The 14,316-nt window shown below is 37.4% G+C and overlaps 1 protein-coding gene across 4 annotated transcripts in view; it reads right to left on the bottom strand.

The window, feature by feature from the left end:
- The window catches only part of mylka (myosin, light chain kinase a), a 151,486-nt gene that overhangs the window by 46,079 nt on the left and 91,091 nt on the right, over nucleotides 1-14,316 (bottom strand). For all 4 annotated transcript variants that reach the window (XM_067443257.1, XM_067443258.1, XM_067443260.1 and 1 more), the window contains 4 exons: nucleotides 11,952-12,089; nucleotides 1,869-2,066; nucleotides 1,489-1,735; nucleotides 129-212 (listed from right to left, as the gene is read on the bottom strand). In XM_067443257.1, coding sequence (XP_067299358.1) covers nucleotides 129-212; nucleotides 1,489-1,735; nucleotides 1,869-2,066; nucleotides 11,952-12,089 — 667 coding nt within the window. The remainder of the gene's footprint in view (nucleotides 1-128; nucleotides 213-1,488; nucleotides 1,736-1,868; nucleotides 2,067-11,951; nucleotides 12,090-14,316) is intronic.

Raw genomic sequence — 14,316 nt, 5'->3', positions numbered from 1 at the left:
GTGAGGAAGCATAAACAGAGCATTTGGTTATATAGAGATATTATGTAGATTTAGTGCAGGGGTTAAGGGGCAAGGGCTGTAAATATAGCTTTGGGGCAGAAGAGAGCAAGAATAGAAGGAGAACGTACTGCTTATGAGAATCATCACCAGACAACATGGGGTCCTCGCTGACGTGCAGAGTGGCCACTGACCTGCACTCTCCTACTTTATTCCTGAGAGCAACAGAGGATTTATGAGCGGTGGAGATCATTTACTGCAGAACTGAAAATGTAAACGAGGAACTAATAAAACAATCTTTCCTGATATGCCAGAATGTCGCCATGCACGTACTTAAATGTGCGGAGCTCATGTAACAAAATGACAATACTACCGTCATGCATCAATACTTTAGATTTTAAATGGTTATATTTAAAATAATATTCATATTTTCAGTTACATTATTTCCAGAATATTTCCAGAATAATTCCAGAATAATTTCCAGTTACATTATTTCCAGAATATATTTTATATATATATATATATATATATATATATATATATATATATATATATATATATATATATATATATATATATATATATATATATATATATATATATTTTTTTTTTTTTTTTTTTTTTATGGGTAAAATCTCATTTTCACAGGAAACTATTAGTGAGAAAAAGAAGAAAAAAACGAGAGAAAAAAAACTCACCAAGATAAAATCCATATCATTCACCTTGAGGAAAAAGAAACTATATAATCCTTAAACCATGTTTACATTGTGTTATGTTGTTAAAGGAACAGTTCACCCAAAAATGAAAATTCTGTCATCATTTAGTCATGGTCAAGATGTTCCAAACCGATAACACTTTATAATAACGTTCAGTTATAAGTCACTTATAAGTTATTAGTTAATGATGAACTATCACTTACAAAACATGACTATGTGTTCATAAATAATTAATGGGTATTATGCTAACATTTTATAAATGTTTTTTTTAAATTCAGTTACAAGTCATTTATTAATTATTAGTTAATGATGAACTAATAATTTAAAAAATGACTATATAAATATAACTTATAAATAATGCTAACAATATACAAAACTGCTGTAAGTTATCTTTAAAAAATTGTAAAACATGAAATAAATCAAACGGATCAAAAGTAGATGTTTGATGAGTTATTATAGTTGATACACTATCACTTATAAATCACTGAAGTATTTATATCAAACTTGCTTAAATATCATCTCAATAAACAAAGGGTAACCGTGAACAAATTATGAACAGACCATTAGTACATGATCAATATAAGTTGAAAAAAATGAATTGTCATTCTTTAAAGTGAAATAAAGCATCTTTAGTTCTGCAAGTATGCACATTATTATTTAGTAATGCTCACAAAATGAGTCAACATTACCCAAATATCTAACCATAAATAAAGTAAAACTATAACGAATGATTTAGTAAATCTTTTTATATATATATCAAGTGTAAAACTCTTACTTGAGATGAATCTCATAGTTTCCAGCATGATTTGTCTTCACTTTCCTGATGAGCAGTGAGACGACGTCTTCCTTCTGAAGGATCTCAAAGTCATCTCCTCCAGATATTACCTCCCCATCCTTCATCCAGAGGAATTCTGGGAAGGGGTCACCAGCGATGGCACAAGAGAGCAGAGCGTGCTGACCCAGGGCGGCGGTAGAGGACTTGGTTTTAGTGATGAACCAGGGCTGAACGCCATCTTGAGGCTCTGTGAGCAACAAACCGAAACCCATTGGAGATCCACATTCATATTTAAATATTTTATTATTATAAATGGCTCTGGCAATATCTATTTGCAGATCCCATTTTGTCATGCAGTTTGTACTTTGTATGATTTGTACCTTGTACAGTCAGTGAGGCTTCCGTCCGAGCGTCTCCGGCTTCATTCCACACCTCACAGGTGTATGTGCCTGTGTCCTCAGGAAACACTTCCTGTATGAAGAGGGTATACTGACAGCCCTTCTTCTCAAAGTGGAAATCCTCAGACTCTTGGATCTCTTTTCCATTATGCAGCCAGACCACCTCAGGGGCAGGATTTCCTACATACAAGGGGGACAAACTAGAGATGGACGACATGGCCTACGATCCATATTGCGATATACATTGCAGCCTCTTGCGAGAATGATATATATTGCGATATATAAATTATAACAGAACCATTTCAGAACCGTTTACATAGAAGGAAAGCCAAACTGCTAATGTGTTGTTGTTTTATAAATAAATAAAATGTCATACGAAGTTTTGAGAACATTTAACAACAATGTTGCAGATTCAAGTAAATTCACGTACAGCTAGCTGCAGAGACTTTAACAAAGGAAAAGCAGAAAGTATTAAAATCGTCCTGTACACGCTTATCCATATAATGGCAGTTAATAGTGATCATCAGGCTAAAACTTTACAAAAATTATACAAAAGTGTCACACAATGATGAGACGCGCCATATATGGAAAGTGTTTTCAGGAGGCATACTAGGTTTTGAAAGAAAGAAACCTTATTATGCAGATAAACTAGAGCTCGGCCGGTACTTCCTGTGAGTGCTTTCAAGCCGTCATCATTAAAAAAAAAAAAAAAATACAATTCAATAGAGTTTATTATTTATGATAATCATTATAAATAAACAATACATAAACATTCAAAGGCTGTATACCCAATATATTCTAAAAATGTTCTCACGTTCAACCAAACTTTTATTATGACCGGTTGCCGTGAAGATCTTTGAGTATGTGTGTTCATTTCATGATATGAGTTTTCTTAAATGAAACGGTGAATGCTTATGAAGTGACGGTTTATTTATGCATAGACTGTAAAAAATGGTTTGTGCCCTCATATAGAGACTACAAAGACAGCGAGCGTGCGTGCGTGCGAGCCTGTTTATGTGGTTTATGAGGACACAAATTTCTATAACTACATGGGTATTAAACTGGTATTACAATATAAATGTGGTTTATGAGGACATTTCAAATGTCTGGGTTCTGTTTGTTCGCGTGCCCGCTTAAATCCGAACCAAGTCCAAATAATGGATGTTGCACCGGTCTTTTTCACAGCTCCTCCGTTTCGCTTTTGATTATGTTTACTCAAGATGACGAATATGATGGTGCGTGGCTTTAAATTTTGCGGGTATTGCGTCATCAACATGCATTATCGCGATATAATATGTATAGTGCAATATAATTACAATTTCTATTGTAGGCCAACTTTGTTTTGTTTATATCGCATAACGTTTATATCGCCCAGAACCAACAATGTAGACAACATTAATGTCAAAATTAGAATGTACAACCTAATTTGTGAATTTAGTGTGATTCAGGGGGAATCAGATGCCGAATCCTGACTGATGAGAGGGTAAATGAGCTCTGGAGAAACGTGATAGCAGCTGATAATACTGGAGGAGCTTATTTATGCATGCTGTGATAGACGTCGTATTCCTGTAGGTAGACGGGATCAGCTGACGCGAGCTTGACTAAAGTTCCCTGCCAGAACTAACGCTATATGCTGGATATGTTGTTGAGGTCACATGTTCATGCTAATACACAGTCAGGAGACTCCTCAGATGTTGTCCATTCCACAGGAAATGCTCCCCATTATATAATCACCAGAGTTAAGTCATCTGCATAAACACACTCTTAAGGGATTACAAAGGAAATTCCATTCATCGCAACTAAACACAGCAAAACACAAACTCTATTGAAACATATGGTGCAGATTTTGACAATTTTGCGACAATTCAGATTTTACAATCCTCAATAAATTTAAACAGAACAGGCTATAAACCTGCATTAGTGGTAGCCTGTGTGTCAGTTAATCCAAACCGAGGACGGCAGTGTTTTAGTGATCTCATTTTTTAGTTTGTATACGACACTTTAAAAAGAAAATAAAGGGAGTTTCTTAACACAACTTAAATACATTCATTGTTTTAATTTTAACAGTAAAGCTCATTGTAGATTAAATTACATAGATAAATTAAATTAAAATTCTCTTTATTTTATTACCAGGAAATGCACAAAACAAAAAAAAATTGTGGAGGAAAAAAACATTTCATTGTTTTTTTTATATTATTATTATTATATTAAAATTATTGTTTTTATGAATGCAATTAATTAGGCATGCTTTTGTTCATTAAAATCTAATTAAAGGCACAATATGTAATGTTTCAGCATTAAAAATATAAAAGATCACTATATCTATGTTATATATTTTTTAAAGTTGTGTGTTTACATTATCCCGACAGTTCCAATTAACTTCTAAATCCAGAGAAATTAATATTTTAATTCAAAGACACGGACCGTGTCTTTATTTCCGTTATGTCGCCAGTCTTTCACGTCATATCCACGTTTGCGTCTTGCTTCCTGCGAACTCGGCGGAACCATCAAACTCAAAGAGGAACACTGACAGACAGTATAAGGGGAACCCCCGTATAAAAAAGTCTGTATGATAATGGATCATGACTACTCTTTGCCTGTACATTTTGCCAGCTCAACAAAGCGCAAATGTACGGGTGAAAAAAATGACCCGAGAAGATTTTGGGACAGTAGAAGAAGCAAGAGACGTGTAAACCTTGGTGAAGCCTTTGAAAGATGGCGAAATCTTCGTGACAAGCTCGGACTGCAGAGAGATGCTGATCTCGCTTGTGTTTTAATAAACAGGTCATTTAAGTAACCATTCAGCTAACATAATAATCATATAATCATAACATGCTGTATGTTTGCATATTGCATAGCGATCTTGACCACATTGAGACGAGTTTAGCTGAATACGTAATGTTATACATTTTGTATCGGCTTTTCAAACAGGCGGATTCTCTGTTTTTGGAGACTGAAAGAGCTATTTTTTTAAAAACTGATTCAAAAGTATTTCTATCCGTATATTTGGTGACACAATGATGTCATGTGTAAAACGCAGATGGACTAGCTATTATTGGTTTTATATGTAGCTGGAGAAAGTAACGTTAGCTTCATAAGGTAATATGCCACTATCTTGGTCAATTAATATAAGGTGACCGTCACTTTTATCATATGTTAATACTAGCTACATATAATATTGATTTAATAATGATCTACTTATTCATATATCTCTGAGTTCCAAAATAAATGTTTATTAGAATGATTGATGAACGTGGGGAGCGACACAGCGCGTGTTCCAATAAACAACGTATTGCTGGTGCTGGTTCTCTCATTTACTGTTTTATGTTGGTAATGATAAACTAAATTGAAAGTTATTTCCTTATTGAAGAGTTGATATACAGAATGTTTGACAATCGCGGATGCCATGTCAACATATCTATATTTTGAGTAACTCAAATTATGATGCGCGGTTAATATGTCAACATAGCCTACCAACTTATAGGTTTGTTGACATAGCGACCGCCCGCACAACATTCTGTCTCGCACATTATCTAACGTTACTCATAAGTTTGTTAAGTAACGGTAGCTCGCTGCTATTTCATTAGATTGACATTATACAAAGTGAAAAGCCGTAACTAAACTTAACAATTATAGAGATGTAATATAACAATCAATTACCTTGTCAGTGAACATGTTTTCTGCTGGAGATGCAAGATTCGCTGGTTGACAGTGGCAATAATGACAACAACTCCCATGAGCCCACGCACTTTCCCGACGTCATCAAAGTACGTCTGTTGTTATTATTTTGAATGAGTGACCCCTAGTGGCCAAAAGTTGCATAGTTGCAAAGTTGACTTCCTGCTTCGCTACTGTTCGGACGCTCTTGCTTACTGCTCCGCGCTTTGCTCTATCGCTTCTATATTTTATCTCATAACTTCAACTTCAGCAAATCAACACAGTGCTCAAACAACAAAGCTTAACTTTTTTGATAAAACTTGAAACTCTGGAGACTGGATTACTACAAAAAAGCGAACACTTCATTCGACCAGCCTCTCCCTTCCATCAGCTTACATTCCGGAAGGGAAAACACAGCTGCCTACTATCGAAAGGATAAGAAAATGCCTCTTTTAGTTCAAGAGTCTACTTGCTGCACAAACTGCCACAGACTTTCACAACGGATTGCAGTTCTTGAAACAAAGTTATTTGCGCAACTACCAAACCGGACGAATCACACAGCAGAGCTTCATCACGAACGTCCTCTGCACACAGCTGGTGAGTCCCGTAAATTTAGTGCTACTCAACAGATAGAGAAACAAGTAACTGATCAACACATTAATCGATGGCACAAACAGGGGGCAAGACCCAAACACACTCGAGACGTCAGATTGTCACGAGCTTCATATATTGCTGCAGTAGCATGCTCTACCCCAGACACAAGGATTGCAAACAGTAGTTTCCGACCACCATCGATACATCTTGAAAACAGATTTGAAGTATTAATGAATGAGGATGATAAATCCCCAAACGTGATGAATGTGATCGAACACGGATTGCATCAGCCCACAGCTAACACTAATGCTAACAGGCGCTCAAGGTCGAGCAGACAGCGGCCCTCAGCTCAGAGCACAGCCGAGCCAAGGACTCTGATAGTGGGTGATTCCACAGTCAGAAACATTAGCAGCAGAGATACAACTACATGCTGCCTTCCACAAGCAACCATTTCTGATGTAAACAGGGAAATTCAGAACATCCTGATAAAACACAAGACAGCAAATCATCATTCATGTAGGAAAGAACGATATTCAGAGAGAGCAGTCAGAACTCATTAAAAGGGATTTCAATGAACTTTTTGAAACACTTAGCAAACTGAAAGTTCAGCCGTTCATCAGTGGACCACTGCCAGCAAGAGGAACAAATAGATTCTCACGGTTGCTTGGGCTTAATACATGGCTGCAAAAAACCTGCATGATGAAGGGAGTGAATTTCATCGACAACTTTAATCTCTTCTGGAGCCAGAGACAATTGTTTACATCAAATGGCCACCACCCAAACAAACTTGGTGCAAGAGTGTTAAAGGACAATATTTATTTTTCCCTTCATCATCCTTCAGCTGTGTGTTCTAACCAACTCAACCGGATACAGAGTATGGACGACCACAGGACTTCTTTTCAGCAGCTGAATGGACATGTGGCTGACACATCCCACAAGGACAATGATAAGACCACGCCCCCACAACAACAATTGCTCACGGACACACTCCCAGCTGAGCCCTGCCCACAGAGCTCACCACAGACTGACTGTGAAGGATTAGATCTGCTCCAAGATTCAGCACCCAAGGATGATTTTCTGGAAAATGGACAGGGAAGCCAGGACAACATATTTCAGCTTCCGATAACACCAGAGAAACAGCCCCTCTCACCGGACATGTCATTCCTCTCTCCAGCATCCCCGCATCTGAGCTTCTCAGAGAAAATGGAGGACTTGGTTCATGCTGGAATCAGACTATCACACTCGATCGCTATGAGCCCCCAAATATCGACCAAAAATCGTGGAGCCCCACAAACACCAAAGCCTGTGGGCCCATCTCGTCCTCGCCCTCCTCCTGTGAGATTTCTTCGGTCACAACGTCAGGGCCCACACCCGCCTCCATCTGTTGTAGGTGAACCAAAAACAACTGATTCCAGCTCTCAGTGATGTGTTTTGGGTCCCCGCTATGATAACAGTAACTTTATCAAATGTTTACAAAACAAGGGGGAACCCAGTGTGCCTGCCTCTTTCTCTATCTCTGTTCTGTTACGTGAAAGAAAGTCTAAGGCCTTGTCAGGCCGTTTAACAAACCAATATAATCTGCTGCCTGTTACCTGCCAAAATAGGATTAATGTGGAGAAAAAAATTATTACTGTTAAGTTAGCGCTTTTAAACATCCGTTCACTTAAGAACAAATCATTTCTAGTCAATGACTTAATAACCACTAACAACCTAGACTTTCTGCTTCTAAATGAAACGTGGCTAGAAGAAAACTGTAGTGCAACAGTCCTCAATGAAGCAGCCCCTCCTAACTTTACTTTTATGAGTGTTTGCAGATCTGTTAGGAGAGGTGGGGGTGTTGCTGCTCTTTTTAAAGATTTCTATCAATGTAAGCAAGTATCATTTGGTGACTATTTGTCTCTAGAATATCTGGGTATTGTGTTAAAAGGTTCTCCACGCATCCTGCTTATCATTATTTATAGGCCTCCGAAATACTCTGCAGGCTTCACTGAGGACTTTACAGAACTGTTATCAATAATTTCCTCAGAGTTTGACTGTTTTGCTATTGCTGGGGATTTTAACATTCACATAGACAATATTGAATCCAGTAAAACAAAAGAGCTCATGACTGTTCTTAACACTTTTGATTTGACACAGCATGTAAATGGACCCACACACAATCGTGGACACACTCTAGATTTACTTATCAGTAAGGGTCTAAACATTTCATCAATTGTTATTAAGGATGTGGCACTGTCTGATCATTTCTGTATTTTCTTTGATATATCAATCTCTCCTGCCATTGAAGCTAGATCTGTCTCTGTCAAAAAGAGATGCTTAAATGAGAACACTAATGTGCTGTTTATGGAGGCTTTATCTCTAACACCAAGCATATCTGCAGACTCTGTTGATTTTCTCCTTGACTCCTTTAACTCAAAAGTTAAGAGTGTAATTGATGATATTGCTCCTCTAAAAGTCAGGAAAAAGAGTACCAAACAAAAAGCACCTTGGAGAAACTCAACAGCAGTTCAAATAATGAAAAGACAATGCAGAAAATCTGAACGCATGTGGCGGAAGACAAAACTTGTAGTCCATTATAACATCTATAAAGACACCCTTCATGCTTTCAATGTTGAACTAGGCAAAGCTAGACAGACCTTCTTCTCAAATATTATAAACAGAAACATAAACAACACGCGCACTCTTTTTGCTACTGTCGAGAGACTAACAAACCCCCCGAGTCAGACTCCTAGTGAAATGCTCTCAGACAGTAAATGCAGTGAGTTTGCTTCCTACTTCTCAGAGAAAATCAATAATATCAGAAAGGCGATCAGCACATCCTCTAGTTGCTCTGGGGTCAGTCAGATCATACCAAACCCTTGGAAAATTACCATGTCAGATTTCGATGCTATTGACTGCAAAATTTTAGAAGACACAGTACAGCATCTTAAAACATCAACCTGTGCCCTAGACACACTCCCCACTTCTTTCTTCAAAAGTGTGTTTAACTGTTTAGAAGCAGATCTCCTAGAAGTGGTAAACTCCTCACTCCTCTATGGGACTTTTCCAACCGCCCTTAAAACTGCAATAGTTAAGCCTCTTCTGAAAAAGAGAAATCTGGATAACTCCATACTGAGCAACTACAGACCAATCTCAAATCTCCCCTTCATAGGCAAAATCATTGAAAAAGTTGTTTTCAATCAGTTGAACAAATTCTTACACTCAAATGGATACTTTGACAATTTTCAATCTGGTTTCCGTCCACATCACAGTACAGAGACAGCGCTCATAAAGATTATAAATGATATTCGCTTAAACACTGATACAGGCAAAACATCAATTCTGGTACAACTGGATCTCAGTGCCGCATTCGATACTGTTGACCACAACATACTTCTAGACAGGCTGGAAAACTGGGTTGGGCTTTCTGGAATGGTCCTCAAATGGTTTAGATCATACTTAGAAGGGAGAGGTTATTATGTGAGTATAGGAGACCATAAGTCTGAGTGGACGTCCATGACATGCGGAGTCCCACAAGGGTCAATTCTAGCACCTCTCCTGTTTAACCTTTAACCTGTATATGCTGCCACTGAGCCAAATAATGAAAAAGAACAATATTGCTTACCACAGCTATGCTGATGACACCCAGCTCTACTTAGCACTATCACCTAATGACTACAGCCCCATTGACTCTCTGTGCAAATGCATTGATGAAGTTAACAACTGGATGTGCCAAAACTATCTTCAGTTAAACAAAGACAAAACCGAAATCACTACATTTGGAAACAAAGATGAAATTCTCAAGGTGAACGCATATCTTGAGGCTAAAGGCCTGATAACAAAAAATCAAGTCAGGAATCTTGGAGTGATTTTACAGTCCGACCTGAGTTTCAGTAGTCATGTCAAAGCAATAACTAAATCAGCATACTATCATCTGAAAAATATTGCAAGGATTAGATGTTTTGTCTCCAGGCAAGACTTAGAGAAACTTGTTCATGCTTTCATCACCAGTAGGGTGGACTATTGTAACGGCCTTCTCACCGGCCTTCACAAAAAGACCATTAGACAGCTGCAGCTCATACAGAACGCTGCTGCCAGGATTGTGAGCAGAACCAGAAAATATGACCATATCACACCAGTCCTCAGGTCTTTACACTGGCTTCCAGTTACATTTAGGATCGATTTTAAAGTACTATTACTTGTTTATAAATCACTCAATGAGCTAGGACCCCAATACATCGCAGATATGCTGATTAAATACAAACCCAACAGATCACTCAGATCAGCAGGATCAAGTCAGTTAGAAATACCAAGAGTTCACTCAAAGCAAGGAGAGTCTGCTTTTAGCTATTATGCCAGCCGTAGTTGGAACCAGCTTCCTGAACAGATCAGATGTGCTCCAACAGTAGCCACATTCAAATCCAGACTCAAAACACATCTGTTCAGCTGTGCGTTTACTGAATGAGCACTGTGCCACTGTACGTCCGACTGATTGCACCCTATCTTATCTCTTTATTCTTTTTATAATTATTTTAGTTTACCTTTGTTCTTATCTCTGGTTATTGTTTATTTTATATGTTCTTTTGAGTTGAATATGACGAGTGAAAACTGGGTTTGATGGAAATAGTAAGTTTGACAATAAGGTTTGAGTATGTGTAAATCTGTGGAGGGTATGATGAGTGAGTAAGGGTTTTAACAAGAAGGTTTCTGAGTAAAAATCAGGGAATAGTGATTAAAATGGATGTTATGAACGTGTTTGAGAAAGAAATGAATGAGAGGTGTTCTAATTAAGATGGTACATGTATGTAGGCTGTAAACTGAAGAATGTTTATTTTTATATCAGATCATTATTGTGGATCTGACCATTTTTTTTTTTTTTTTTTTTTTTTTTTTATTATTTTAATTACTATATCTTTACGACTGTTTTAACTATGCTTGTTTTTAATTCTTTATTCGTCCATATGGTATTCTTTTTTTCTCATGCATTTGTTACCACTATTTTAATTAATTTCTATGTAAAGCACTTTGAATTGCCATTGGGTATGAAATGTGCTATACAAATAAACTTGCCTTGCCTTGCCTTGCCTTGCATACTGCACGTTTAAGCCTCCCAGAAATCTTAAAACTGAAAACACTGAATTTGGTAAAAAATTAAAATAAATTTAGGTGTGTGTGTGTGGGGTGGGGGGGGGACATATTTCATAGGGCCCTAAACATGTCATTTTTATAAATTGTTAAATTGCATACATTTTATGATTTCAATTAATTAGACACGTTCTTTTAAGTAAGTTTTTTTTACTAACATTTAATTTTACCATTAAAATGAAGTCATAATAAAAAATGGAATCCAGAATAATTAAAACAGAATTAAAATATAAAATGGAACATCTACCATGTTTGAGAGAGAAAAAAAAGCTAGTGAGGAAAGCAGTCAGGAGGAAAGTGATGACAACAGCGTGTAGGATAAGTGTGCCATGAAAAGTGTGAGTACCAAACAGCATCTCAAGAGCGTGCAAGAGCGACCTTTGAGAACAAACCAAAAAAAAAAGGTATGTACACCCTTGTTAATATTGTTATTTAAACAGAACATTTTTTATTGTTTTATGATATGTAATAATATGTGCATTACTTATGTTATATAAATGGCTGGCACAAATATTATAAATATAATATAAAATGCCTTTCATAAAGGTAAAAATTACTCTGAACATAAATTCCAGCATGTAAATATTACCCCTAATATATTATACCCCCAATGATATGCACATTATATAAATAAATCTTATTCTTACTCTGCTCTCCTCCTGGATTTAAAAACAGAAGGTTGTTCCGTACCTGTCACCTCCACGGTCATGGTGACCTGACTGCCGTCCATGACCCTGAGATCCTGCAGGCCTTTGAGGAACACCGGGGCAGACGGTCTCCTCACATCAGGCGCGGGATGAGCAGCAGACCTCTTAACACTTGGCTTAGCTGGAGAACAACACACAGATTACATGATGCTAAATTAACCTCAAAAACATGCATCTCGCAAAAATGCATATAAATAATATCAATGTGCAATGCGTATAATATCTAGCCTAGATGCCAGCCGAACTTAGCCCCGCCCACAAAATGTTCAGGTCGGGCGGTTCGGTCTGGCCTCGATCCATAGAGGAGTAATTATCTCCAAACAGAAACGGTTCGGACTGTTATTTCAGAAAACATATATAAATTTTGTAAAATGGTCTGGGTCTGGCCTGTCCTAGATACTGTCAGTGGGTACAGCTAGCACATCCTGTAGGCATGGTCATCACAGACTTGGCGATTGGGGTGGCTGGCCCCGCCCTCTTAGTGTCTTTGCCCCAATCCCTCCTCTCATGTAAAATTACATTTGATTGCTACCTGGGGTGGATATGGTGGCTCTAGCTGGGGAGCTAACTAGTGCACACTGCATTCCAAAGCCACAGATAATAATAATAATTTAAAAATAATAATAATAAAAAGCTGCCGAGGGTTACCCAAACATAACTTCTGTTCTGACAGGTTACAACCAGACTAAGAGAGCTTGGTTTGGCGGTTCCTGTTGTGGTGCCCCAGCATACTTTGTGGAGGAAAACACAGCAATACATGAGAGGGTTAACTGCTGGGTTTGGGAGTCACTGGTGAGGAGGAAAGGGGCTAGGGGATGAGGAATGGAGAGAGGGGACCATGTCTATCTTAGGGATGTCTGTTGGTTGTGCTCACTGGCAATTGTGGAGTCGTTCCCAGACCTATAAAATAAAATTAAATAGTGTATATCTACAATAACGTTACTGACTATTCTGTTATTATTCTTATTACTAATAATATTACTGTTATTATATATTACTAGTACTACCACTACTGCTATTATTATAATCATGATTACTACTATACTTATACTTGTCATCACTACCTCTATCACAACAACTACTACTACAACAATTATTATTATTACTAATACTATTATCGTTATTATAATTCACAGATGTCGTAATAGTATTACAGCTACTATTACGATTGTTAACATGAATACTATTGCTATTACTACCACCTCTGCTACTATTATTTTTGTTGTTATATTTATTATTTTTATGATGACTACTGCTACTAAAACTCTATTACCATTTTCTTTTTCCCCTCTCTCTCTTTCTCCTCTTCTGTAAGTGTATGTATATCATTGATCCCCTACCTTGTAAAAGTTATTATTTTGTAAATTTGCAATTTTGCTCAATAAAAAAAAAAAAAAAAAGAAACTGTTCGGACCAATGAAATCATCAGGGCGGGCTTTAGACGATGACGGACAGATGATCAACAGTAACGTAATCATGCACATTCTCACAGGGGCTTGGATTATATTTGTTTGAATCCTAAACGGAGAGCTTGTTTGTATATGCATTCACCTTCACAATTTCTCTCAAAAATGATGATCATGTTGGGTAAGTACTCTGTGTATCATTAAATTCTTTTTTTTTTTTTACAACACCGGCTAAGATCGTTTTTTCCAGCATGCGTGCAGACAGGGTTGCCAAATTTTTACAACAAAACCCGGGGAAAAAAAAATTCTCTGGAAAAAAAATGGTGTTTGGGGGGTAAAATGTGTTATTTTGGCAAGGTTGCCTGCTAAAATTCACACTCATGGGTCTATATATCACATAATAGTCGCTTCAACCCGCGAACATAGAAAACAACCTGCAGAAAAAAAACACGGACTTGGCAACACAGTGCTGTTTAGCTCTGTTGACATTTGACAACTAGCGTAATGCGTCGCTTCGTTGCTCTGATTGGTTGTAGGTCTATCCAATTGATGTCTTTCCTGGTTTGGTTGAAACACGCCCCATAATCACAGCCCAATGGAGCAGTTTCAGACTCATATTCTGACTAGAATTGAGTATGAACATGTCAGGCAATATAATATCTATGTACATGGCAAAATGAGTTTTGGTGTGCATATGGTACACACTTTATGGCATATTATACGCACGGACCCCCCACCCCCATCTTACCCAAGAGCGTGTCATATACACAGCATAAAGTGCGTATCATAAACTCATTTTGCCATATACATTCCACGAGATTACACACTCGTACTATTGATATGCATTACCATGTGATCGTGTTTCCCTATTGTGTTTCATAGAAGAACGAAAATCATACAATACAGGTCTGGAACAAGATAAAGGTGACTAGATGACTAGAC

The sequence above is a fragment of the Pseudorasbora parva genome, chromosome 5, assembly GCF_024679245.1.
Source record: "Pseudorasbora parva isolate DD20220531a chromosome 5, ASM2467924v1, whole genome shotgun sequence".
Lineage (NCBI taxonomy): Eukaryota > Metazoa > Chordata > Actinopteri > Cypriniformes > Gobionidae > Pseudorasbora > Pseudorasbora parva.
Note: the sequence above shows the minus strand (reverse complement) of the source record. Positions and strands in the feature narration are given on the sequence as shown.